Source organism: Manacus vitellinus, unplaced genomic scaffold (genome assembly GCF_001715985.3).
Source record: "Manacus vitellinus isolate BGI_N305 unplaced genomic scaffold, ASM171598v3 scaffold_19_pilon, whole genome shotgun sequence".
NCBI classification, from domain to species: Eukaryota; Metazoa; Chordata; class Aves; order Passeriformes; family Pipridae; genus Manacus; species Manacus vitellinus.
This window is the reverse complement of record NW_021939395.1, coordinates 2488936-2511830: the sequence shown is the minus strand read 5'-3', so window position 1 is coordinate 2511830 and position 22895 is coordinate 2488936. Positions and strand designations below refer to the sequence as shown.

Sequence of the window (22895 nt, the reverse complement as noted above, 5' to 3'; positions counted from 1 at the left end):
AAGGATGAAAGGACAACACAGCTTTATCCCCCAGATTTTTGGGGCTTTCTGTATCCAGACAGGAGGAAGAGTATGGAAAGCTGAAACTATGTCTGGGAAAAGGAGGATTTTTGGAGAAAGAGACGGGATCCAGTGCAGAAATAGGGATGTGAAGAGAAACGATAGCGATATGGGAAAATGCTGCAATACGGTGTTCCATTGCTCTTTAGCCGGGACTGTGTGTCTGGTCAGCGAGGCTGCAGCATCCTTTGGTAGCCTGAGAACGACACGTGGGGAGCGCCCCGTGCTCATCCTCACCACTGCCACCACCTCCCACGGGGAGGGGACCGCCTCTCCTCTGGGGACCTAGACTGGATCTAAACCTAAGCTTGAGCACGAGGGTATGGCAAGTGTTTAGGACCGTGTTTCTAGCGGGGAAAATGGCCTTAGGTATGTTCGCCATGGTTCTGTGCAGGTTTTTGTTTTGCTCGTGTTCTCTGGAAGCCTCAGGGAAGGTCGTTGTCACAGCATGTGCTAGACTTTTCCAAGGTCACAGTCAAAGCATGCAGCACGAGTTAGCCCAGGTACCGAAATTCATTTATACAGGACTCCATAAGGGTTTTTCCTGGCTGTGACTCTTCAGTGCAGTTATTTTCTTTACAAATTGACTCAATGAGCATCCGTTGATGGGCTGCGTTATGGGTACAAGTTATTGCATAACTTCTTCCAGCCCCTGTTAAAAGTTGAGCTCGTTCTGAACTTTGTGGTGTGCCTGTTATCTTCCTGCTTTTCAGTGAACTCCTTGAGGATCGTTCTTGAAACACTCCCTTGGAGGTAGATTGCCAGCAATTTTACACTGAGTTTACTCTGTTTCTAGGAGTGAGCTGTGGGTTTTTTGTAAATAGAGACGGTTGATAAATGAAAGAACACGTTAGTGTTTCTCTCGTTTTGTTGCTTTGGTTAGCAGCTCTGATTCCAAGGTGTTAAATACAATATTTCTGCACCACCTGCTTTCCTGCCCTGAGAGCTACAACTTCAGTTTGACTTTCATTTGCTTAAAGGTGGAAAAATGTAGCATTTAGTTAATGGTTGGAAACTTCTTTCCAAGTGGTCATGAGTATCAAAGTGTAAACTTTTGGTGGTGGTTGTTTTTTTTGTTTGTTTGTTTAGCTTTGAAATTTAATAACAAAATAGAAATTTCAAGAGGAAATTATTAAGTTCGTAAGACATGCTCTTGTTCTGTCTGGTTTCCCTGTGTTTGTGCCATCAGCAGAACTTGAAAATACACACACTGCCAGAGGGGCTAAACCTGATAACAGCAGAAGGACAGAGCAAGGAACAGTCTGTTGGTGCTCCAGTGTCATTATTATTGTCAGCACCATTTATAAGTGGTGTGGTTTGCAACCATGATTCAACATTCTCGTGTTGAATAAAAGTTGTATCTTTTTATCTTTGCTGTTAGGTTTAACCAGACACTGAAGTCCACTTTGCCCTTATTCAGGGTTTGGAAACTGTTAAGATAGGCTCCTAGAAAACAGGAATCTAATCTGGATGAAGATACTTGGTCACTAATTTGTCAAGTGTCTTAATTGAGGGGCTTTGCTAGTTCCAATTTACCATGAAACAGTTCTTACCACTGACAGAGACAATGGAAACATTTATGTTTCATTTAAATTCAGAATTTTAGAACTCAGTAGGTCCAGGTGGGAAGTGTTTCATGAATGGAATTAAGTGACTGCAGAGTCCTGAAAATGCCAGGCTTTAGAAGGAAAAATGAGAGATACTTGCAGTAATCAAACCTTTTAATAGTAAGAGCTATTGGTATAAAGGTGGAATTGGAAGGCCAACAGTTCTTTCTAGGATGAATGGTTATGGTTTTTTTTCCAAGCTGCACTTGTTTGTATTTTAATGAAGAATCTTACTTTGTAAGAAATAATGTACTTTTCACACATAAGGTTGTTTTGTCTAAAACAGGTGGTGTTTTTTTCAAGTATTTTGTTCTCCACAGTTGGGTATTAAATACTAAAAGCATTTTGTCACTCCTGTTCCAGCTAAGCCTCCAGGAGCAGTAACTCCTTTCCTGTACCCTGCCTGTTTAATGGTTCCTCCTGTAGGCCAGTTGCATAATCATTGAAGTGTGTGTTTGTCTCTCATCAGATATTGTTCCAAGGCCATTTTTTATTTGACTCCTTAGAGAAAGTGTAGGAGTATTTCCCCTCCCCCCATTTTTTTTTTAGGGCTTTCAGTACTCACATCAAAACTTTATTTTGTTAAGTCCTTTGAAGTCTTTGTTTCCTGTCCTTCATTTCCCTATTAAGTTGTTAGAACTTATTTTTAACATTGCAGAGCATAGGACTTGCAGTCTTGGGGGACAGTGAGGAGAATCATTGTTCTGTTAGCAGCACTTCCACTGTTATGAACCAGAGTACCATATCATGACAGGAGTCTCTTTAAAAGTATTTCAGAATACAGGAAAAGGATTGACTTACAGATATTCACAGACGTTATAGTCTGCATTTTCCAGGTTATTAGCTGACAAAACCATGCACCTGTACAGATAATGTTAAAAATTCCGTGGTAAAAGATTGGTGCATGAAGATTTGAGAGCTCACCTGCCATGTATTTTATATAATTTCAAACATTTTCATCCTTCATTTGTGTACATTTTTTTCATTGTTTTGTTTTGCTGTTTTTTTGTTTTGTTTTGTTTTTGTTTCGTTCCCATCATCTAACTTTTTGTTTTCCCCCTCTAAATGTTTTGGTGACTCTCCAGAACCAACGAAACGTATGCTTTCCTTCCAAGGGTTAGCGGAGTTGGCTCATCGTGAGTATCAGGCAGGAGACTTTGAAGCAGCAGAGAGGCACTGCATGCAGCTCTGGAGGCAGGAGCCTGATAACACAGGGGTGCTTCTGTTACTGTCGTCCATTCACTTCCAGTGCCGCCGACTGGACAGGTACGGCTCTTCCTTTCTGAATGTTGTGATGGTAAGAGAAATACAAATTGAACTCATCAGCTTTACAGCAAACAGCAGACCTTGCCAGTATTCTTGTGTAATTTCAGTATTGTATGTGTGAACATCAGAGCGTCAGCCACACTTGTGTGTACTGGTGGGATTTAACGTTCATTCCACCTGCTGTATAAGTTTGTAGTTTGGATTTTGTTTGGGTTTTTGTTTGGTTGGTTTTTTTAAGTTGCAAAACTGATTGTTGGCTGCAAAACAACGTGATTAGTAAAGGGGTTTTGTGATCTGAAAGTTGTCCTCATATTCTTCCTGCTTTCCCATTCCTGATCCAGCATTTTGAACTTTACTTGTTCTAGCTGTAAGTTCATGTTTGCTGGTGAAGGAAGTAAGAACTTTTGACTAGATCTGTTTTAGATAGGCTTCTGAATGAAGTTGTTATAACAGCTCAGATATGGGAAAATAAAATGGGTGAGGATATGACAGAATTTTGCATGTAAGCTGTGCCCTGCTTCTTGAAAAGAGCATCAAGTGGAACATAGCTTAAAGCATAAATACATTGGAAGAGGCTTCACAGGATTCCTGTAGTGTTTTCTCCAAGTGTGTTCAGCTCAGGTTTGGTGAGGCAGTTCGAACCCTTCTGACTGTCAAAGAGAGCTGTCCTTGTTCAGTCAAATCTAAAATGGGAACCAGGGAGATGAGAGTTTAAGCTGGGAGCATAAACATACAAGACAGCTCTGTAAGTCCAGATTTGTTGGCTGTGTGTTTGGCTTGCTTAAGCATGAATGTTCATTAGATTAACTAGATAAACAGACAAAACACTGAATGTCAAGGGTGAGTTTGTTTGGGTTTTTTGTTTGCTTTGTGGGCTTCTTTTTTTTTTTTTTTGATAACTTGTCTCATTTTCTCCAGGTCTGCTCACTTCAGCACTTTGGCTATTAAACAGAACCCACTGTTGGCCGAAGCATATTCGAATCTGGGCAATGTGTACAAGGAACGTGGACAGCTGCAGGAGGCAATTGAACATTACAGACATGCACTGCGCCTCAAACCAGATTTCATTGATGGATATATTAATTTGGCTGCTGCACTGGTAGCTGCAGGTGATATGGAAGGAGCAGTACAGGCCTACGTGTCTGCCCTTCAGTACAACCCTGTAAGTAATGCTTTATTTTATAGAAGTCCATCCTTTACTGCTGTCCCAGGACACAAAAATAGCAACTTTCAAAGAATGAACAAATGATAACCCTTCCAGTCTGTACACCATGAACTCAATGATCTAGTTAATACTTTTCTTAAGGATCTTTGAAAGGCTTCTGTCACAAAAAGTTTTGTATTGCAATATATTGCAGTAAGGGCTGCTGTTGTACACTTATCTGTATTGTTCAGACAACAGAAAAGCAAGGAATTTTTTTCTCAAGTCAGAAGTTTCAGTGAGTGGCCTCATATTTAGCTTTGTGTGCTTTAAGGTGGTATTACAGTGAGACAACCAGTCTTTAGACGTGAATGTGAAATCTTGAAAAATTGTCAGGTATTACTTTAGCCCAGAGTCAGAGACTTCATGGTGATGAGAATTTCCTGTGTTAGATTCCTGTTGTGGACTGGTTTATAGAAGCATCCTTTTTAAGTTTCACTGGCTGAAACTGAGTATCTGTCTATAAGTAACTCCTATAAGATTGGTGTTTGGATTGACATTTTTAGTAAACATTGTCTCGAACTGCTTTCCTCTGTTTATTTTGCATGGTACTCATTAAAGGTTTATAGTACTGCTCAGCGTGTTGAAGATATCTGCTTGCTGTTTGGTCATGCATTTTGACAAAAAGTACTTTAAATGCAGCATGGGTCTGGTGTGCATCTGTCATTTTTTTCATAGGAAAAGCAAATGCAAACCCAGTCCAACAAAAGCCCAGAATCTTATTTCTCTGTGTTCTTCACCCTGCCTGAACTTGTCTGCCTTATTATGCTGAATTGTGTGACCAGTTGATTTCATGCACTGGTTAGAATAATGTGAGATGGTGGGTTTTTTGCAGGAGTTGAGTTTTGTTTAGGTTAGAAAATGGTTTTGTTAGTGTTGACAAAATGTCTCCATTCTCTGTGGTCTTTACTGCTAGATAATGCAATTGCAGCCTGTGCTTTCATTTCAGACAAATGAAAGAACAAGAACATGTGGCAGAGCTGTTGAAAATGGATGGATTAGTGGGCAAAACAGAGAGAAAAACTGCTTTAGGGATACAGAAAGCGAAATCACTTTATGTATCTATTTAAAAGCCATAACACTAATGGTGTGTCTTAAGAGTGCAGGTTTAAAGTCATGGTTTGAGGGGGGAAAAAAAAGGTACTTCAAATACTTACATATGGCAAAAGGACTTAATCTGCTGGGGGGGAGCGTTTGTTTACGGTTTTCTTTTACGTTTCTGTATAAAGAGGATTTGTATGTGAGATTACTTTTTTTTATTTTTACAGTACTAAATTCAGTCAGATTGTGTGCTGTCTGAAAAATAATTTACATTTGTGATGTATTTATTAAGAATTTAAAATAAGCTTTAGTGGACTGGGTCATTCCTTTGCAAGTTCTTTGTGAAGACCTGTGGGGCCTCTGAAGTCCTGAAGCTGATGGTGTGACTTTGATTTTTCAGGACTTGTACTGTGTTCGTAGTGACCTGGGGAACCTGCTCAAAGCCCTGGGTCGCTTGGAAGAAGCCAAGGTAGGTGTTGGGTAGAATACATGTAAACGTCAGTGTTTTGAACACTTGAACTTTGCACCAAATCTTCAAAGCTGCGTTGATCTACAGACAGTCCGAGAAACTTCCGAAAACTGAAGGCACTGAAACACCCCAGAGTAGTTGCAGGGCAAGATATGGCATGTCCATGTTTAAAAAGTTGGTTTAAGTCAAGAAATGGAAAATTACCAAGCCTTGCTGCTGAACTAGACTATCTGATACCATTCTGAAGTATTGGGCAGGGGCTCCATCATGCTTTCTTCTGGAAATAAGTAACAATCCTTCAGATCTGAGGCTTGCCTGCTGGTGCCAAGCAGAGAGCCTGTGGTTAGCTCCAGATCCCTGTACGATGCAGGTGCTATTGAAAATGCTGCTCTTCTAAAGTCCTTTGTGGCTTGTAAGTGGAGAAGAAACTTATCCAAATGTTACCTTGTAATATTGGCTTTTAAAGATTTTTATTCTTTTAACTTTTCCCTTCCCTTGATAGTGGAAGAAAGGCTAGTAAATAATCAATAGCTGCAGTATGCGACACACACCACCCCCCTACCCCCACCCCCCAATATCTTTTCTTCATGTCTTCCCTCTCCCCTCCCCCAAAATAAAGAAATCGGAAGGACAAAGCTGGTTTGTTTGGTAAATGAACTGATCAAAAGAAAACTTGCTGTAGTGGAAAGGTGGCTTCTAGCAGTCGTGCGTTTCCTAAACTGAGAATTCGAACACCCAAGATGAGTTTCAAATTCTTGGCACGTTAAAATTCGGATTGCAGAAAGAAATTGTCTTGTTACAAGCCACCTTACGCGTCCGCGCTGCAGGGGTGAGGAGTGTGGAGAAATCAGAACCCTCTGGACTCCACGTCTGTCACTCCAAGCCCCACGCGCATGCTCAGAAGTGGAGTGTATGAACAGCGTAGCTGTCTGTTTGGCTGCAGCACCGTTTGGGGAGGGGTGGCATCTTTCTGGGGTAACGGGGAGTGCAGGCTCAAAGTTCAATATTGTTTTGATTCCTCTGAACAACTTGGATGCGTGAACCAGCCTAGGGCAGCCGGATTGATTTGGTCGGATCCAGGTTGAAACCATTTCTGTAGCGGCATTCGGAGTTGAACAGTCTTTGAGACACTTGGTTCTCGGCCCACCAAGCGGACAGCTAACATGAATTGCACTTCACTGCAGCTTTAGTGTGACTGGTATAGGCCAAGACACTGCGCCTGCCTTAGGTTGCTGACTTCTTTGTTTCAGAGCTCTGGAGACACCCTAGTTTGAAAGTGTTATTCCGTTTTGTGAGAACTTAATAAACGAGGAAAAACATCTTGAGTAAATTGCAACGTGTTTCTTTGGTTATCAGTCCATTTGAAAGATCAAGCCAGCAGATTCCTTACAGTTTGAACTAAAATTTAATTTCTTTGTAGATATTTCAGAGCCTTTCTTCCAAAAAAAAAAAGTCCCTGCTGTATGCAATTGCCCGATTAACCCTCTCCCTTCTGCATGTCTCCCTTGTTACAGACAGATTATCCTCATTCCCATGTGTTAAGACATATCCAAAAAAATGCAATTGCTTTGTTGAACTCTTACTAATGATCTTGTTTTATTTTCTCTCTTGTTTTTGGTTTTTCACCACTGATATTGTATTTAGAAGGTTTCAGGTGGGTGAAACCTCCTATTCCATGCGTAAGGTGCCTCGCTGAAGGGAGCTCGAGGCCTGGATCTAGGGCAGACACACACCTCCTCCTCCTCTTCCAGCAAGGAACGCACCGAAAAGTCACATGATGAGAAATATGGTAACGGGTTTGTAACTGCCACAGCAAAACCATTTGCCTCCATGCCTGAATCTTCTGTCTTGTGGCTTCAGAAACAGCTTAAAATATTTAATTACAAGCAAGTAATGTAAGAATATTTTATACTATTAGCCACAAATTCTTTCAAAGAAATAAAGTAAAAGTAAATTAAAATATTTTTTAAAGAAATAATTGGAGATAGTTAATAGTAAAAAAAAAAAGCTTCTAACTCTTCTGGTTGTTCATTTTTTTCCTTTTTTCTTCTTTGTTTGGATTGCAGCGTTCTGCTCTTCTGATGATGCGCTGTGATCCTGCAGTAGCGCAAAGGCTGCGCAGCGGTAACGCGCATTGCGTGCGATTACAGCCCCCGTGAACGGTTGACTGGATGATTAATCTCGGATCGGGCGGCCGCCCGAGCTCCAGGCTGTGGCCTTTTGGATGGAATTGGGTTCTGACGCATTTTAAGAGTGCAGACACCAAATTTAACGAGCAGAGGTGTTTTTTTTTTGTGGGCCTGTCTGGTAGATTAATGGTTCTGGTTGGCCGTTCACTGCACCTTGGGGCCATCACTAGAGCCAAGCAGTTCGCAGCGATAGCGTGGCGCCGTGCTGGGTAGGATGCGCAGCGATTTCTTGCGCTTGCATTACAGGGACCTAAACCTTCATGCAATCCTGTCATTTGAGGTTTTGAAGCTGCAGGTGACTAAAATGCATCTGGAGAAACCGGGAAGCAAGATACGGGTTGGGCACGTCATCTCGTTTGAGGAGGACACTTAAAACTGTGGAGTGGCTCTATATTTTTTAATATTTTTTCTGATTTTTTTTTTTTCCCCCCAAAGTAGTTTCTGTCTGATTTAGAGCATTTCACAATTTTGCTCCCGAGTGGTGTTATTTTTTTTACGTGGTAGTTTTTTGGTTTTTACGCACTTCAGGGTGGCAGATGTTTCTGGCGAACGACTTGAATTATTTCCAAGATGATTTCCGTGGCGACCTGGTGTCTGAAGGAACGTTTATTTGTTATCAGCATAACTGAAAAATGGTGGGCTTGCACCTGGGTTTTGGTTTGCGCTGGCGCAGGATCAACAACAGTTTGCAGCGCATTAGTTTTGGCGCAAGCTAGCCTATACTGCAGGGTCACTTTTGGCTGGTTAGAGAAGGCATACTAACAATTGTTTTTTCTCATTTTTTTCTTTTTACAAATATTCCCCTCCCCTTGTATCTCTCTTCTTTAACTATTCCAAGGCCTGTTACTTAAAAGCAATTGAGACTCAACCAAACTTTGCAGTGGCTTGGAGTAATCTTGGCTGTGTTTTCAATGCCCAAGGAGAAATTTGGCTTGCAATTCATCACTTTGAAAAGGTAACTACCTGAGGGAGTCTCAGCTTCTCTGCTAGATTTTAATGTACATGCAGTTCTCTGCTTGCAGGTAATAGAAATATTTTGGTAGTGGAGAACTGTTAGTTAACACCTTATGTTAACTGGTTTTTTTACTTGCTGATGTTTCAGATTCCCTGTATGCTACTAGAGAGATACATTTAGAACTGCCCTAGGACTGCACACATGTCAAATATGAGAAAATTAAGTTGTTTTTCAGTCCCTTTCTAGATTAAATTTTTTAAAAATCTGATTTGATGGTAATAATGTTTTGCATATTTCGTGCATGAGAGGAAGAAACAACTTTGTGCTTAAAATCAGTTTTCATTGTCATTTTTGTTTCAAGTATTATTGTCCTTTGAGTATCTGAGAACAGTTTAAGTGACACAGGAACTCCTCCAAGGTTATTTTTCACCACTGTTGTTTCAGACTTTTCTAGATTAATGTCATTAACTAATTGTCTGATACCTTCCAGTTAATATCTAATTGGCATATTAATTCATTTTGTACTTGTCTCTTAAGTTTCTCAAGTCCCCTAAAACTGGATTTAAGTTGTGGCAACAGTTACTTCCTGATATTTATGACTTAAGAGCTACAAAAAAAATTTTATCTGCTCAGGATTTATTTTTTTTTTTATCTATGTCTAGTTCATGATAGATGATGAAGTGTTTTAATGTGGAGTTAATAGTTCCCATGAGGCTATAAGAGTGGGGCTTGTCAGATATTCACGTGTAGCTTAGTACTGCAGCTTCTGTAACTTCATCATTTCTTAAGTGGTTTTTTTGCATTTTATTAGTTTTGAAGAGTGAAAATGTTTTAGTTAAATGGATACAGAATTTTCCTTGCACACATGATGTATTTGCTCTTGTTCTGGTGAAACTTGTCTCTGTTTTTCTGCACTGCTGAAGTTTTAAAATGCTGTCCTACTTTGCAGTAGATAAAGGATATGGTTAAGGTTTTTTAGGGTTTTTTTCCATAAAAACAAGTTAAAGGCAACATAGCATCAGTAGATAGGAGTGCTAAGTAGGATCAGCCTGGTGTGAAGTAAGTGCTTAGCACTTTATTCTGCAGTAGTTGCAGCTGACTAGGTGAACAAGAGAATAAATTTGAAGGTAGTAAATGCTATGACAGATGAATAACTTTGTTCTGTGATTGGTTTATATAATTTAAGTTTTTCTTCCTTACTAGGTAATTGATGAAGTCTTAGATGCTTACAGATTGTGTTTATCAAATTTATAAAAAACCAGCAAACAACTGAGTTTCATAGAGAATGTTTTTGTGTTAATGCTCAAAACTGTCACTTCAAAAATATTTTCAGGCTGTTACACTTGACCCAAATTTTTTGGATGCTTACATCAATCTGGGAAATGTTCTGAAGGAGGCAAGGATATTTGACAGGTAAGCAGATCGGTACTGTTGCTGTCTCAGTGGCGTGTCAGATGCATCAAGATACAGATTATGTTCCTCCTGCAAAGTATCTTTGGTCAGGGGTAGCAAAGACTTCAGCTGTAAGCTGAGTGAGCAAATGGCTTTGAAGTGCAGACAGACTGGGCTACTGGAATTTAATAAAAATAAAAAACATCCTGTGGAATGTATTTTTCATGTTGCTTTTTGTAGTTTATACATTGTCAAAAGTGAGAGTTTCTGATTCAGCCTTGAAATTAAGACTGAGGAGGCTGAAGATGTCCAAGAAAGGCATGAATGCTTGAATTCTTTGTTTTCATTATGTGACTCAGGACTTACAAGTGTGTCTCATCTAAACTTTCCCTACTATGTAAGACAAACTGAAATGCTGCAATTCAGCTCAGCATCTGATTGAATATTCTGTATTTGTGATATGTTGGCACCGTGTTACTGCCTTGGGTTGCAACACTGCTCCTGTCTTGTTGAACTAACTTGTTCTGAGACCTCTAATCTGATACATGAATCTTCTGTTTATGGAAGGAGATCCAGGCTGTGTTGTTCACATGCAATGTACCATATTGCATCTGTTAATTGGTTTATAATTTCTGGTAACTGTGGTTTGTGGCCCGAAATTTAATAAAAGCTTGCAGGGAACAGGCTAATTAATTATATCTAGTTGCACTGCATGCAGTCTAAATCATTCAGTGATTTCTGATGTAACCACCAATTAACGGGCCAAACAGGGGCATGTTTCTTCATTTTAGATTTTACATCACCTTTTGATTATTTACTTACTGTGTATACTGTTATGATTTTCCTAGAAATTTGAATACTTCAGCCATTTATACAGTGCTATAGGAGCATATAATTAAAGATCTCTCCTTTCAACATTTACTTAGACATTTGAAGTCTAAGTAAATCATGGTAGGTTAGTACAGAGAATAAAGACATGATACTGATTATCTTGTTATAGTCAAATAATAAACTGGAAAAAATGGAGCAAAGGAAAAAATGTTTTTCCTATTAATGCAGAACGTTTAAAAAGATAGATGAAAACTTGTTTTCCTGGAGACTTACGTTGTTCACTATGCGGCATCAAGTTGGAAGAAGTCATTCCTGTTTTACCAAGTATTTCTCCTAGTCTGCCAATCATTACAGTATTCAGCCTAGCTTTGAAATACCATAAAAAATGATAATTCTTCCCTTGATCAAGCTTTTAATTCAGACAGTACTCCTCTGTGTTTTTATTATCATCTTAACAGGACGGATATGTGTGTTAATGATCCATATCCCTTCAAGTTCGGGGCTTTTCTGGAGGTCATTTTTATAACAAGGGTAAATATAATCAATATAATCTCTGCTCTGTGGATAATTCTTCACATTCTCTTTGTTATCTTTTTTGTTACAGAGCTGTAGCAGCTTATCTCCGAGCCTTGAGTCTGAGTCCAAACCACGCTGTTGTGCACGGCAACCTTGCCTGTGTGTACTATGAGCAGGGCCTGATAGACCTGGCAATAGACACCTACAGGAGGGCTATTGAGCTCCAGCCCCACTTCCCTGACGCCTACTGCAACTTGGCCAATGCCTTGAAGGAGAAAGGCAGTGTAAGGAGCACTTTCTTCCTTTTTAAAATCACGGTGAATGGTTTTTTTTTGGACACCAGCTTTATTAAGATGGGATGCTATCCTCGTTTACTTAGTCAGAAGGAAGAATAATTCAAGAAGTCTCCACCTTGAGCCTTAAAAGTGATTGTACCATGACTTCTCACAAATAGGGCTCTTACAATAAGTGTTACCATATTAACTATATCACTTTTTTTGAAGGTGGTAGAAGCAGAAGAATGCTACAATACAGCTCTTCGACTCTGCCCCACTCATGCAGACTCTCTGAACAACCTGGCAAACATCAAACGGGAGCAGGGCAATATCGAGGAAGCTGTCCGTCTGTATCGGAAGGCTCTGGAGGTAAAGCCCAATGTGAGGGAGAGCTGGGTAACTCCAGTTGGGAATGTGTGATAGGGCATAGGGGTTTTTCCCTCTGTGCTTCTAAGTAGAGGACTTCCTGCTTGGAGACCTGAGTTACAAAAAAAATGTAAGAAAATATATTAAATGCATGTATAAAAAAGAAGAGTAATAACTGCACAAGTATTTTTGTTATGGTCTGCTAGGCGTGTTTAAAAGACAATGTCAACTTTGTTTTCTTTCAGGTATTTCCAGAGTTTGCTGCTGCACATTCAAACTTAGCAAGTGTCCTGCAACAGCAGGGAAAGCTACAGGAGGCTCTGATGCATTACAAAGAGGCTATTAGGTAAATGGATGCTCTCGGTAATAGTCCCAACCTTTCCTAACAGGAAAGTGCCCCAGGTTTATACAGAAGGTGACTTAGAGTAGCGTGTTTTAATTCATGTGGTTGCTCTGCAAATCAGAAAGTCTGGGTATGGTTTCTCCTTGGAGAAGGAGCTTTTCTTGTTCATGACATATTATTTTTACTTCTCAGAATCAGCCCCACGTTTGCAGATGCTTATTCTAATATGGGAAACACTTTGAAGGAGATGCAGGATGTTCAAGGAGCTCTGCAGTGCTACACCCGTGCCATTCAGATAAACCCAGCTTTTGCTGATGCCCACAGCAACCTGGCCTCGATTCACAAGGTAGCACATGCGAATGATTCACTCCTAGAAAAGTATGGTGGGGCACTGTGAGTTGCTACCCTGAGGATATTTTTACCTGCTGACTCATCTCTGTGTCTTTGCAGGATTCAGGGAATATACCAGAAGCCATCGCCTCCTACCGAACTGCTCTGAAACTGAAACCTGATTTCCCAGATGCCTATTGCAACCTGGCCCACTGTTTGCAGGTGAGGGAGATGAGGCTTTGGTTGTAATCCTTAGGATTCCTCTGCAGCAGATGCTAAGCTTGATCACATGAATCAATTACTAATTTAAATGTAAAAGGGTTAGACTTAAGTCTTAAATCAGAAGCTAAGATTATACAGTCGTCAACAGTAACTACTGTTCTCACTTCCCATATTTGGAAGAAACATTGGTCTCAACCTGTGAAACATCTGATACAGATAAAAGGAAACTGTTGTCCTAATAGTCTTTAAATTTTTTTTTTTTTTTTTTTAGATTGTCTGTGACTGGACAGACTATGATGAAAGGATGAAGAAGCTGGTTAGCATTGTAGCTGATCAGCTGGAGAAAAACAGACTGCCTTCTGTCCACCCACATCACAGCATGCTGTATCCCCTTTCTCACAGTTTCAGGAAGGCTATTGCTGAGAGACATGGAAATCTGTGTCTGGACAAGGTAGGAAGTTTTATACAGGCCTGTTGTGATAGAAGTGCTTTGTGGCTTTGCCTGTTCATGCTCAAAATTAAATACTCACATAATATTAGCTGTTGTAAGCTTTCTGAGTCACTGACATGTAAAGAGATGGGACAAAGTGTTGCTCATCACGTTTTCCAAAGCACACATGAGGGGCATTTTTGAAAAATGGAGGGAGTAAATCACTCTTCCCTGACAGCAGCTTCAGGCAGCTGTGTGAGAGTATTGATTGGTCAGTTCCAGCATTCACAGTGCTTGGAACCTGACCTTGCCTCCAGTGAATCTTTGTGGAACATGTGAGCTTTTGTGTTTGATGGGCTCTGGGATTTCCAAGTGCAGTTGCTTTAGTGGTGATAGCAGCAGTTATACAGAGCAAGACACAACAGTCCTTGAGTATTTGTTGTGATTCTGCTTTGGAGTACTTCATGTAATAAGGCCAGTTCTGCAAACTCATAGGGGGTTTTTTGGTCCCTCTGTTTAGATTTTGGTTTTGGTTCCTGAGTTTGTAAACAGTTGTGTTTGTTTTCTTGACAGATTAACGTTCTTCACAAGCCACCATATGAGCATCCCAAGGATTTGAAGGCCAGTGAAGGTCGACTTCGTATTGGCTACGTGAGCTCTGATTTTGGAAACCATCCAACCTCACACCTAATGCAGTCCATTCCAGGCATGCATAACCCAGACAAATTTGAGGTAAAAAACACAAATTGCATATTTAAAGCTTTAAATATGGCTGTAAGTGGCGTTTTTTTTTTCTTGGTGTGGGCAATTAAACTAGGAAAGGGCAATTTTTGTTTCTTGGGGTTTTTTTTATGGTTTAAAGAGCTCTCCAGCCTGAGTCATTCTCGTTTACCAATTTGAAGTGTTGTTTAGAAGGTAGGCAGATTAGGTACTTGTCCTTGAAATTGCTGTAAGTAGGATTTGTGGCTCATGGAAAACTTCTTTAAGCTTCAGCTGCTGTTCTTTGAGTAAATATGTTTCAACATCAAGGTGCTGCTGCCTGATTACTTGATTTACAGTTCTGCACCTGGTTTTTGTTCACTCTCTGCTGCTGTGTTTTTTAAGTGCTTTTTTCTCTAGGGTACCTGAGTCACAAATGTGAACTTCAGATTGGTCTGGTTACCTCTTTTTCAAAGGACAGTGACACATGATGCTTTCTGCAGAAGGAGAATATGCAGTTTAGTAATGCTGAACACAGTCACGTCTATATTTATGTGGGTGTCGTGTTAAGGGATTGAGTCTGTAAATAGAACTCATTTCCAGTTACGTTGTTTGTCCCATGACTGTCTAAAATGCCTCAGTTTTGAGCTCCTGTTTTCCAAGTCACACAAATTTGCTTATTTTTGTAAAAGGTATTTTCTTCTTGAAAAAGTGCTTTTTATTAATCTTTTTGTTTGTTCTGTTTCGGAGCTTTTTTCCCCCTACCTTCTTGCTTCTTTCTGGTCATGAAGTCTTTAGTCTGAAATTTTTGTGGCAAAGCCACATGGTTGAATTGTGACTAGTAGGTTTTTTCCTGAAAGAATTAAAGTGGTGGTCTGAATACAAGAGATGTGGGGAGAATGTCCCATTTAACCTTGAATCAGCTCAAGACAAAGGCCTGTCTTCCACGTTCTAGGTTTATAAAACTCTACAGAACTTAATTTAAATATTAAATAGTTATCTATTATTTTACTAAGACCATGCTTTTATCTTGCCTATTAAATTCTCTGCATATTGGTTTTTGTTTGTTCTGTGTCTGTATGTCCTAGGTTGGCTAAAGATGCTCTTTCATATAGTCTGTCTGCTGTCTGTTTTTCAGATACAGTCGCAGTTTCTTAATTGGGAGAATTAGTCACTGTTAAAAAGCTTCCCCACAAGGCTTGTCTGTTCAACCTGAGTCATAATTATTATTCTCACTAATTAAAAATTCAAAGGTGTCCTGTAGAAGGCATTCTTAAAGAATTCAATGCCTGTGCAAATCTGTCTGTTAAAATTACTTTTCCTTGCACTGATGAGAAGAATGTCTGTGTGTTTGTGCAGGGTGCAGTGCCATGCTCTGGCACAAGAAGTAGGTAAAACTGGACCCTGGTTCAAATGTGTCAAAAAAAGGCTCAGCATCTTTTTTTTTTTCTTTTTATTTCTCAACTGGCAAATGCCACACAAATTAATATGATTTGTATGAAACTAAATATTTATAGTATGGTTATTTTGTGGGCAAGCTGTTGCAGATACCGAATTTTTGGTGTCTCCTGTTCTAGGTGTTCTGTTATGCCCTGAGTCCTGATGATGGGACAAACTTCCGTGTAAAAGTGATGGCTGAAGCAAATCATTTCGTTGACTTATCTCAGGTGAGCTTTTTTTGATGCAAACTTAAATTCTTCTAAATGAAGAAAGAGATCAGCCTGTAGTTTTGAGATTTTTAGTTGCAATCATTTCTTGAGTTAGGCTGATGTTAGTCTTGAGAATTTTGGAGTTTGTAGATGTATTGGTGTTAATGCCTTACCTGTGAAAGAGTGGTTACTGTGTGACTTCTGTGATTATTCAGTTTTGATAGTGTTACTTTTTACTAACTCCTCCATTAGGTCTGAAGATAATAGTCATATATAAATGTCATGGTTAAGTCAAGATGTCACTTGCCCTGTGTGAGCTTTGATTATTAATTAGCCTTACAGGAATGGTGGGGGGTCTGTGCTAGTTTTATAACCTCAGTTTCAAGCCTTTAGCTTTTGTTCTACTGCTGCTGAGTTTTACTGCTGAGTTGAGGACTTAATGTCTGTAAAACCAGGAATTACAAGATTTAGTCTCACCTAAATTAAATTATGCAGTTGACATCTGTCTGTTGGTATGCTGGTGACTAACCATGTTTATTGTTGAAAGACTGGAAACAGAAAGAACTTTAATTTATGTATTTGTTTATTCTTCAGATACCATGTAATGGGAAAGCAGCAGATCGCATCCATCAGGATGGGATACACATTCTCATTAACATGAATGGCTACACCAAAGGAGCCCGAAATGAATTATTTGCCCTGAGACCAGCACCAATTCAGGTAACTAAATCACAGGGCTCTGTATCTCCAAAAACACCCCCTTGAGTACAAAGAGTTTCTCTTTTTCTGTCGGAATGGAACGAACGCTGAAGGCTCGTGTTGATTAGTAGGCAAGAGAGACTTGGGGCTTAGAAAATGCAAGACAAATATCATTCTGTTTAAGAACAGCAGTTTGGGGCTTTTTAATGTGCTTTATGGACAATTGACAATGTCCTGAGAAAGGACTCCTTAATTCTGGGATGTTTCTGTACCACTGCCTGTCTTACCATAGTGAGAACAAAGAAAGGGTATTTGAAGCAATTGATTGAGTTGTTGGGTTTTAATCTCTTTAGGCTTAATGAAATTCTAGTTACCATAAGTCAGAATCAGAGTTTCTTTTTTAGACTAAGCATTTTCTGAAATGCCTGTGGAAGGAGAATGGGAGCAACCTGAATCAGGGTCACTCTAGATTCCAGGAATTGTCTCAGCTCAGAGAAGCTGTAAGTGCTGATGGTTAGTGTGCTGGATCCTTCAACTTTTGCTTGAGGGATCAATTTTAAAACATACTTGGACTGTTCACTGTCTTGGTCATGGAGTTTGGAGGTAGTGGTTGATCTTCAGTTGATAAAAAAGAAGGAACTTGAATCTGTAGGTGGAAAATTTAACTTAAAATTAATTGATTTTAGACTTCCTTTATGTTTGCGACACACCTGAAACTGTAGCCTTGCTTTCTTGTTTTTTAGGCAATGTGGCTAGGGTATCCTGGAACCAGTGGGGCATTGTTCATGGATTATATCATCACAGATAAAGAAACTTCCCCAGTTGAAGTGGCTGAGCAGTATTCAGAGAAATTAGCTTACATGCCAAACACTTTCTTTATTGGAGACCACGCCAACATGTTCCCCCATCTGAAGGTACATTGGAAGACAGGACAAGAAGCATTTTTCACAACTGTCTTTATAAAATGGCACTTATATGGTACCTGGTTGGGGATTTAACTTTTTTAAATCATTTTTTTTGACAGAAAAAAGCAGTCATTGATTTCAAGTCCAATGGTCATATTTATGATAACAGGATTGTTTTGAATGGCATTGACCTGAAGGCTTTCCTTGACAGCCTCCCTGATGTCAAAATTGTTAAGGTGAGAATTGCTCTTGTCTGTGTACAGTGTTAGGGACTGAAGTCCCAAGTTTCTGTGTACAGTCTGAAGTCCTCTCTCTGACACTTGTGTGATATGTTGTAGATGAAGTGTCCTGACAGTTGTGAAAATGCCGATGGCAATGCCGCCCTCAGTATGCCAGTCATCCCCATGAACACCATTGCAGAAGCTGTCATTGAGATGATTAATCGTGGGCAAATTCAGATTACTATCAATGGATTCAACATCAGCAATGGATTAGCAACCACTCAGGTGAGGCCCTTCAGGACACTGTTCTCTTGGGGTTTATGTTATGTATGTTTTAACGTAATAAGAAAGAAAAACCTCCGAGCAAATGTGTCTTCTGTCATGTTGATTTGTTTAGTTCTCATATTGAAGAAAACTCATTATAAGCCACAGATGTACTGGAAGATGATCTTTCCCCCCAGAGGTACAGGAATTGTATCTAGAGGTATCTAAAGTCCAAAGAAATTAATTCTTGTTGCATAAAGACGACATTTCATTGTTTGAACGCAAGATTTGCTTTTTGCCCTGCAGCCTCCAGAGATTTGTGACCTGCTACTTAGTTTCAGTTGTGTTTTTCCTTTAGAAAAAAAATTTGCTGAATAATAGAATAGAGTCAGAGTTATTCTACTGTATCTCAACAACATTTATTCATCTCCTTACATTTTTCAGAACCGTGCACTACATCACCACCTCTCAGTGCTTAACAGTTAATGGGATTTTTGTGACTGCTACTGGTATTGTTTAACACTTCTTCCATTGCAGAACAGTTCTTCCTTTTTAGAAATACCATATTCTGACACTGGCATAACTCATTATCTTGTGTGCGTTACTCAGTTTACAGTCTCTCAGGAGAGACATCATTTGACATCCTTTAATGAGCCCTTTTATTACTGCTGCTCTATCCACAATCTCCTGCCTTGGTTTCTTTTTGAGTTCTTTTGTTCACAACTGAGACTTTCCTTTGAGTTGATAATATCTTATGTCTTAGTTTGGTCAGTAAGCTTATTGGCATTTTTTTCTGAAGTTCTTATCCTCATGGAGAATTCTTAATACTCCACCACCACAACGAAACACTCTAAGCTCTGTCTGTGCACTCTTAAAACAGAACTTCTATCTTTTCAGTCACACTGATATAACACTTCTTTGTGCTGGTATCAGCTGCTTTTTGGCATAGTTTTTACCAACTTCTATTGAACTGTTATCATGTGCATCTTCTAATGGAGTCAGTGACAGTGAGTCATTGTCATTGACATCAGGTGTGTCATCAGTGGCTGCCTGCACTGCCACTACTCTAAATTTTAAATACATACTTATGAAAAACGAGTATTTAGAGAAAAAGGCTCTAAGTAGCTGTGTTGTCTGTCTCTACCGATATTTTTATCTAGTTTTGATGCCATCACTGCATGTCATTATGAAAAATTTAAAATCATACTTCCATTTTACTAATCCTCAAGACTATTGCCATGGTATTTTGATTATCCCATCTTCATCCTCTACTGGTTTTTATTAGCATATTCCTATTCTTTGTGAACGCTGTAAGATCTGTGCTTTCTTGAAAGTGTGTGGTTAACTTCCCTAATTTTTATAATTTCTATTATTTTCTTGTCAGATAGTTCCTTACAGTCCAGCAGTTGCATATGAGTCTGTATCTTTAGTCTTGACTGTCTGTTCTGTGCCTGTTGTCTTTTATCTTTAAAAAAAAAGGAGCACCCACAAAAAAAAACCCCAAACAGAACCTACCCAAAAACAAACCACAAAAATCCAAACAAACAGAGAAACACCTTTGCTTTTTAATTCTGTCTTTAAGTATTAATTTCATTCTTGATCTCACAGAAATTAAGTTACCTTAACCAAGGGTAGATTCCATTTGTAATGCCTCTTTATATGATTCTTCTTTCCAATTATTCCAGTTACTTGGAATTTCGGGGAGATATAGGAAGGGCATGAAAATGCCCAGTGTTTTTTGCCTTGGTGGTTGCAACATTGTGGCATCCACAAGCGTGTACACAAACCAGTTAAATTCTTGCTGTGGGTAAGTAGACAATTTTGTTTTGTATAATAAAATCAAAGATATGCTTACAGTAACTTATGATGCTAACAAATGTTGCAGTGTCTCAGGACAATTCCACAGGGCATGCTCTTGTTTTCTGCAATTTCAGCGTTTCAGTAGCTGTTTTTTATTCCTTTAGATCAACAACAAAGCAGCCACTGGTGAAGAAGTTCCACGGACAATAATTGTTACCACCCGCTCTCAGTACGGCTTACCAGAGGATGCTGTTGTGTACTGCAACTTCAATCAGCTGTATAAGATTGATCCTTCCACCTTACAGATGTGGGCTAATGTGAGTATCTGGGGTTAATATGCTTCTGGAACAGCAGTTCTGTTCAGGTTAGCAGAAACTTCATGCGTGTTAAAACTGTAACTTTTCCGTGGAAAACATTGACCCTGAGCCATTTTGAATCCTTACAGTGCTTTTGCTGCAGGGCTTACTAGAATATAGAATTTTTTAGATTTATTTCAAATGATATCTGTGCATCTAGCCAGTGAGAACTTATGTCTTGGACAACTTGAGTATGCTGGCTCTCTGTTGTGAAATAATTTTGGTCTTCCTTAGTCTTTACATTTGAGTCATAACTGGTCTTGACAGTTGGTAGATTGAGCAGAGAGCATCTCTATCAGATTCCAGCTTACAGTGTATTGCTGAGAGTTACTTGGAGGTAATATTTTTTTTATATTCCATAGCATTGGCTTATGAATAAATGAGATAATAAATTTCAAGACTTACTCCAAGTACTGCCCTATGAACTGTTGCTCAGAGTTACTGTCTCTTCCAGTGGGATTAGGAGTGCAATCCTAGTGATTCCATTCAAAATTAAGATCTGTTTTATTCCTGCTCTTATACCTCATATTAATGTACTGAATGACTATGCCTTCCACTGCAGTTTGGTATGTGGTAATTTCTTGTTCAGAAAAGTAAATGTTCCTCTCTGAGCTTCCTGTATTTGCTTCTTATTTTTATTACAGATCCTCAAAAGAGTCCCAAACAGTGTGCTGTGGCTGCTACGTTTCCCAGCTGTAGGAGAGCCCAATATTCAGCAGTATGCACAAAACTTGGGTCTGGCCCAAAACAGAATCATCTTTTCGCCTGTTGCCCCCAAAGAAGAGCATGTGAGGAGAGGGCAGTTAGCTGATGTTTGCCTGGACACCCCGCTCTGTAATGGGCACACAACTGGGATGGACGTGCTCTGGGCTGGGACTCCCATGGTCACTATGCCAGGTAACAGGCAGGAAACCTACACTGAACATGTGGGTTGGAATATTGGTAATTTTTTAATAACAGCAAGCCCAGCAAACTTTGCCTCTTGTGGAGGCAGAAGGAAAGTAACTCATGGAATATTAAAGTAACTAGTGTGGAATATGTTACTTAATAAACTTATTCCTGATTGGTTTTGTTGGTTTTGATTTGCTCTTTGTTTTCTTCTTTTCAGGAGAGACTCTTGCCTCACGAGTTGCTGCCTCACAGCTCACTTGCCTGGGTTGTCTTGAGCTCATTGCAAAAAGTAGACAGGAGTATGAGGACATTGCTGTGAAACTGGGAACTGACCTGGAATAGTAAGCAAGCTTGGACTATATTTGGGCAATGTACTGAGACATCAGTAGTTTTAATCCTGCAGATATTTTACTGTTTAAAGTAGCTGGGCAATCCTCTGCTAGAGGTGTCTTGTCTTGCACTTAACTCAGCTTTTACAGTAACTTAACAGCACTCCCAGTTGAGTTACAGTGCTGCCTGCTCTGAAGAAATGTGCAAAATTGTAAAAAGTGCAATATAGTTCACCTTTAATTTTTTTTAAATTTGAAGATTCGTCAGTTTGTCACTTACTGCAAGTTAAAATCACACTGTAAAATATTACTGCAGTAGAGGTAATGCAACAAGTTAATGTCCCAGCTCTTGTGAGTTAAAGTGGTTATGCTGGTCTGCAGCAGAAATGATGAGGGGATAAAACAGTGGGGGAGCAGCTGTTTTTGGAACAGTTGTACAGGCAGTTCTGGGTTAACTGAAAACAGTAGATTGCAGAATTAAAACAGTATTATGTAGTGTTTGGAACCTCCCATGACTGCTTTCACTCTTTGCAGCCTGAAAAAAATCCGTGGCAAAGTCTGGAAGCAGAGAATATCGAGCCCTCTGTTCAACACGAAGCAGTACACGACGGACCTGGAGCGGCTCTACCTCCAGATGTGGGATCACTACGCTGCAGGCAACAAACCTGACCACATGATCAAGCCAGTGGAGGCCAGTGAGTCTGCATGAAGGGAGACTGCGTGTGCCCACCCGGAATTCTCCAGGAACTGAGCCTCTCCGACACTTGTGCAGAGACAGCGAGCTAAAAACTGTGCATTTCTACTTAATCCGCCTGGTACTCTGTGGCTGAAGTAATACATGATGGTGATTAAAGCACAGCCAGACTTATTTCTTGCATGATAGGGAAAGACTCAATAGAGCCTGGGATCGTTTTATTCCATGAGGAATTTGAATGGGATTGAGCCGTGTACATGTGAGCCTGTGTGTATGAGTGACAAAGTGGTTGCTGGGGGAAGTTTTGAACTGCCCAACCAATTATGATGCCATGGATTGACTTAATCTTCCTATGAAGCTCTCTCCTTTTATGTGGATTGGGAATTGGAGCATTTTAACATTTGATTTTGGGTAGTCCTGTTGGTATATATGTGGTTCTCCCATGACAAGATTTCCAGCTAGCGAGTTGCTCCCTGTGTTAATTTCTAAACTGCGTGGACTGAAAGGGCATATGTGCTGGTGTAGTCTTTTTTTATAGGTTTTATAAACCACTTGAGCCTATATCAGCCTTTTAATGTTTGACCTCTGTTTTGGAGCTCTCTGTAATGTGTTGGTTAAGATAAGGACTTTTGTTTTGTTTTGTTTTGTTTTTTAAGCTTCTCCAATAACTCAGCTAATTGGCTTCATGATGGCAGCTCCTATTCTGTTGGAAAACAAACAAACAAACAACCAAATTCGATTTGAAATTAATCCTCCCCACAAGTGTTTGAGGTAAACACAAACTGGTGCCAAATACAGATCTTTCAGGAATGATTGTTAATTATGTATAGGGGTGCAGTCCTAGGTACTGTAGCAAAGACTTTAAACAAAAAAAGAAAAAGAAATAAAAAAAAAA

The 22895-nt window shown here is 39.6% G+C and overlaps 1 protein-coding gene across 3 annotated transcripts; it reads left to right on the top strand.

The window, feature by feature from the left end:
* The first annotated feature begins 2739 nt into the window (after nucleotides 1–2739).
* Nucleotides 2740–22895, top strand: OGT (O-linked N-acetylglucosamine (GlcNAc) transferase). Of its 3 annotated transcripts, XR_003915706.1 has the most exons (22): nucleotides 2740–2933; nucleotides 3852–4095; nucleotides 5576–5644; nucleotides 8672–8788; nucleotides 10122–10201; nucleotides 11616–11811; nucleotides 12031–12171; nucleotides 12414–12514; nucleotides 12704–12857; nucleotides 12962–13063; nucleotides 13335–13514; nucleotides 14067–14225; nucleotides 15770–15859; nucleotides 16436–16561; nucleotides 17284–17454; nucleotides 17565–17681; nucleotides 17784–17951; nucleotides 19616–19737; nucleotides 19895–20047; nucleotides 20731–20983; nucleotides 21195–21318; nucleotides 21841–22895. XR_003915706.1 is itself a non-coding variant. In XM_029959078.1 (21 exons), exons 1-21 carry the CDS (start codon nucleotides 2767–2769, stop codon nucleotides 22013–22015), a joined length of 3087 nt encoding a protein of 1028 aa, XP_029814938.1. In that variant the 5' UTR covers nucleotides 2743–2766; the 3' UTR covers nucleotides 22016–22895. The 3 variants fall into 3 exon arrangements, 2 of the variants coding, with proteins under 2 accessions (XP_029814938.1, XP_029814939.1); XM_029959078.1 differs by lacking the exon at nucleotides 19616–19737 and having other exon boundaries at nucleotides 2743–2933; XM_029959079.1 differs by lacking the exons at nucleotides 2740–2933; nucleotides 3852–4095; nucleotides 5576–5644; nucleotides 19616–19737 and adding an exon at nucleotides 5745–7433 and having other exon boundaries at nucleotides 21841–22173.

What these genes read in the sequence shown, in the direction of transcription:
- OGT (XM_029959078.1), top strand. Translation starts at nt 2,767, where the DNA reads ATGCTTTCCTTCCAAGGGTTAGCGGAGTTGGCTCATCGTGAGTATCAG. An exon ending in GTCGCTTGGAAGAAGCCAAG is followed by an intron (nt 5,645 to 8,671) that starts GTAGGTGTTGGG and finishes AACTATTCCAAG; the next exon opens with GCCTGTTACTTAAAAGCAAT. An exon ending in ACCTGGCCTCGATTCACAAG is followed by an intron (nt 12,858 to 12,961) that starts GTAGCACATGCG and finishes GTGTCTTTGCAG; the next exon opens with GATTCAGGGAATATACCAGA.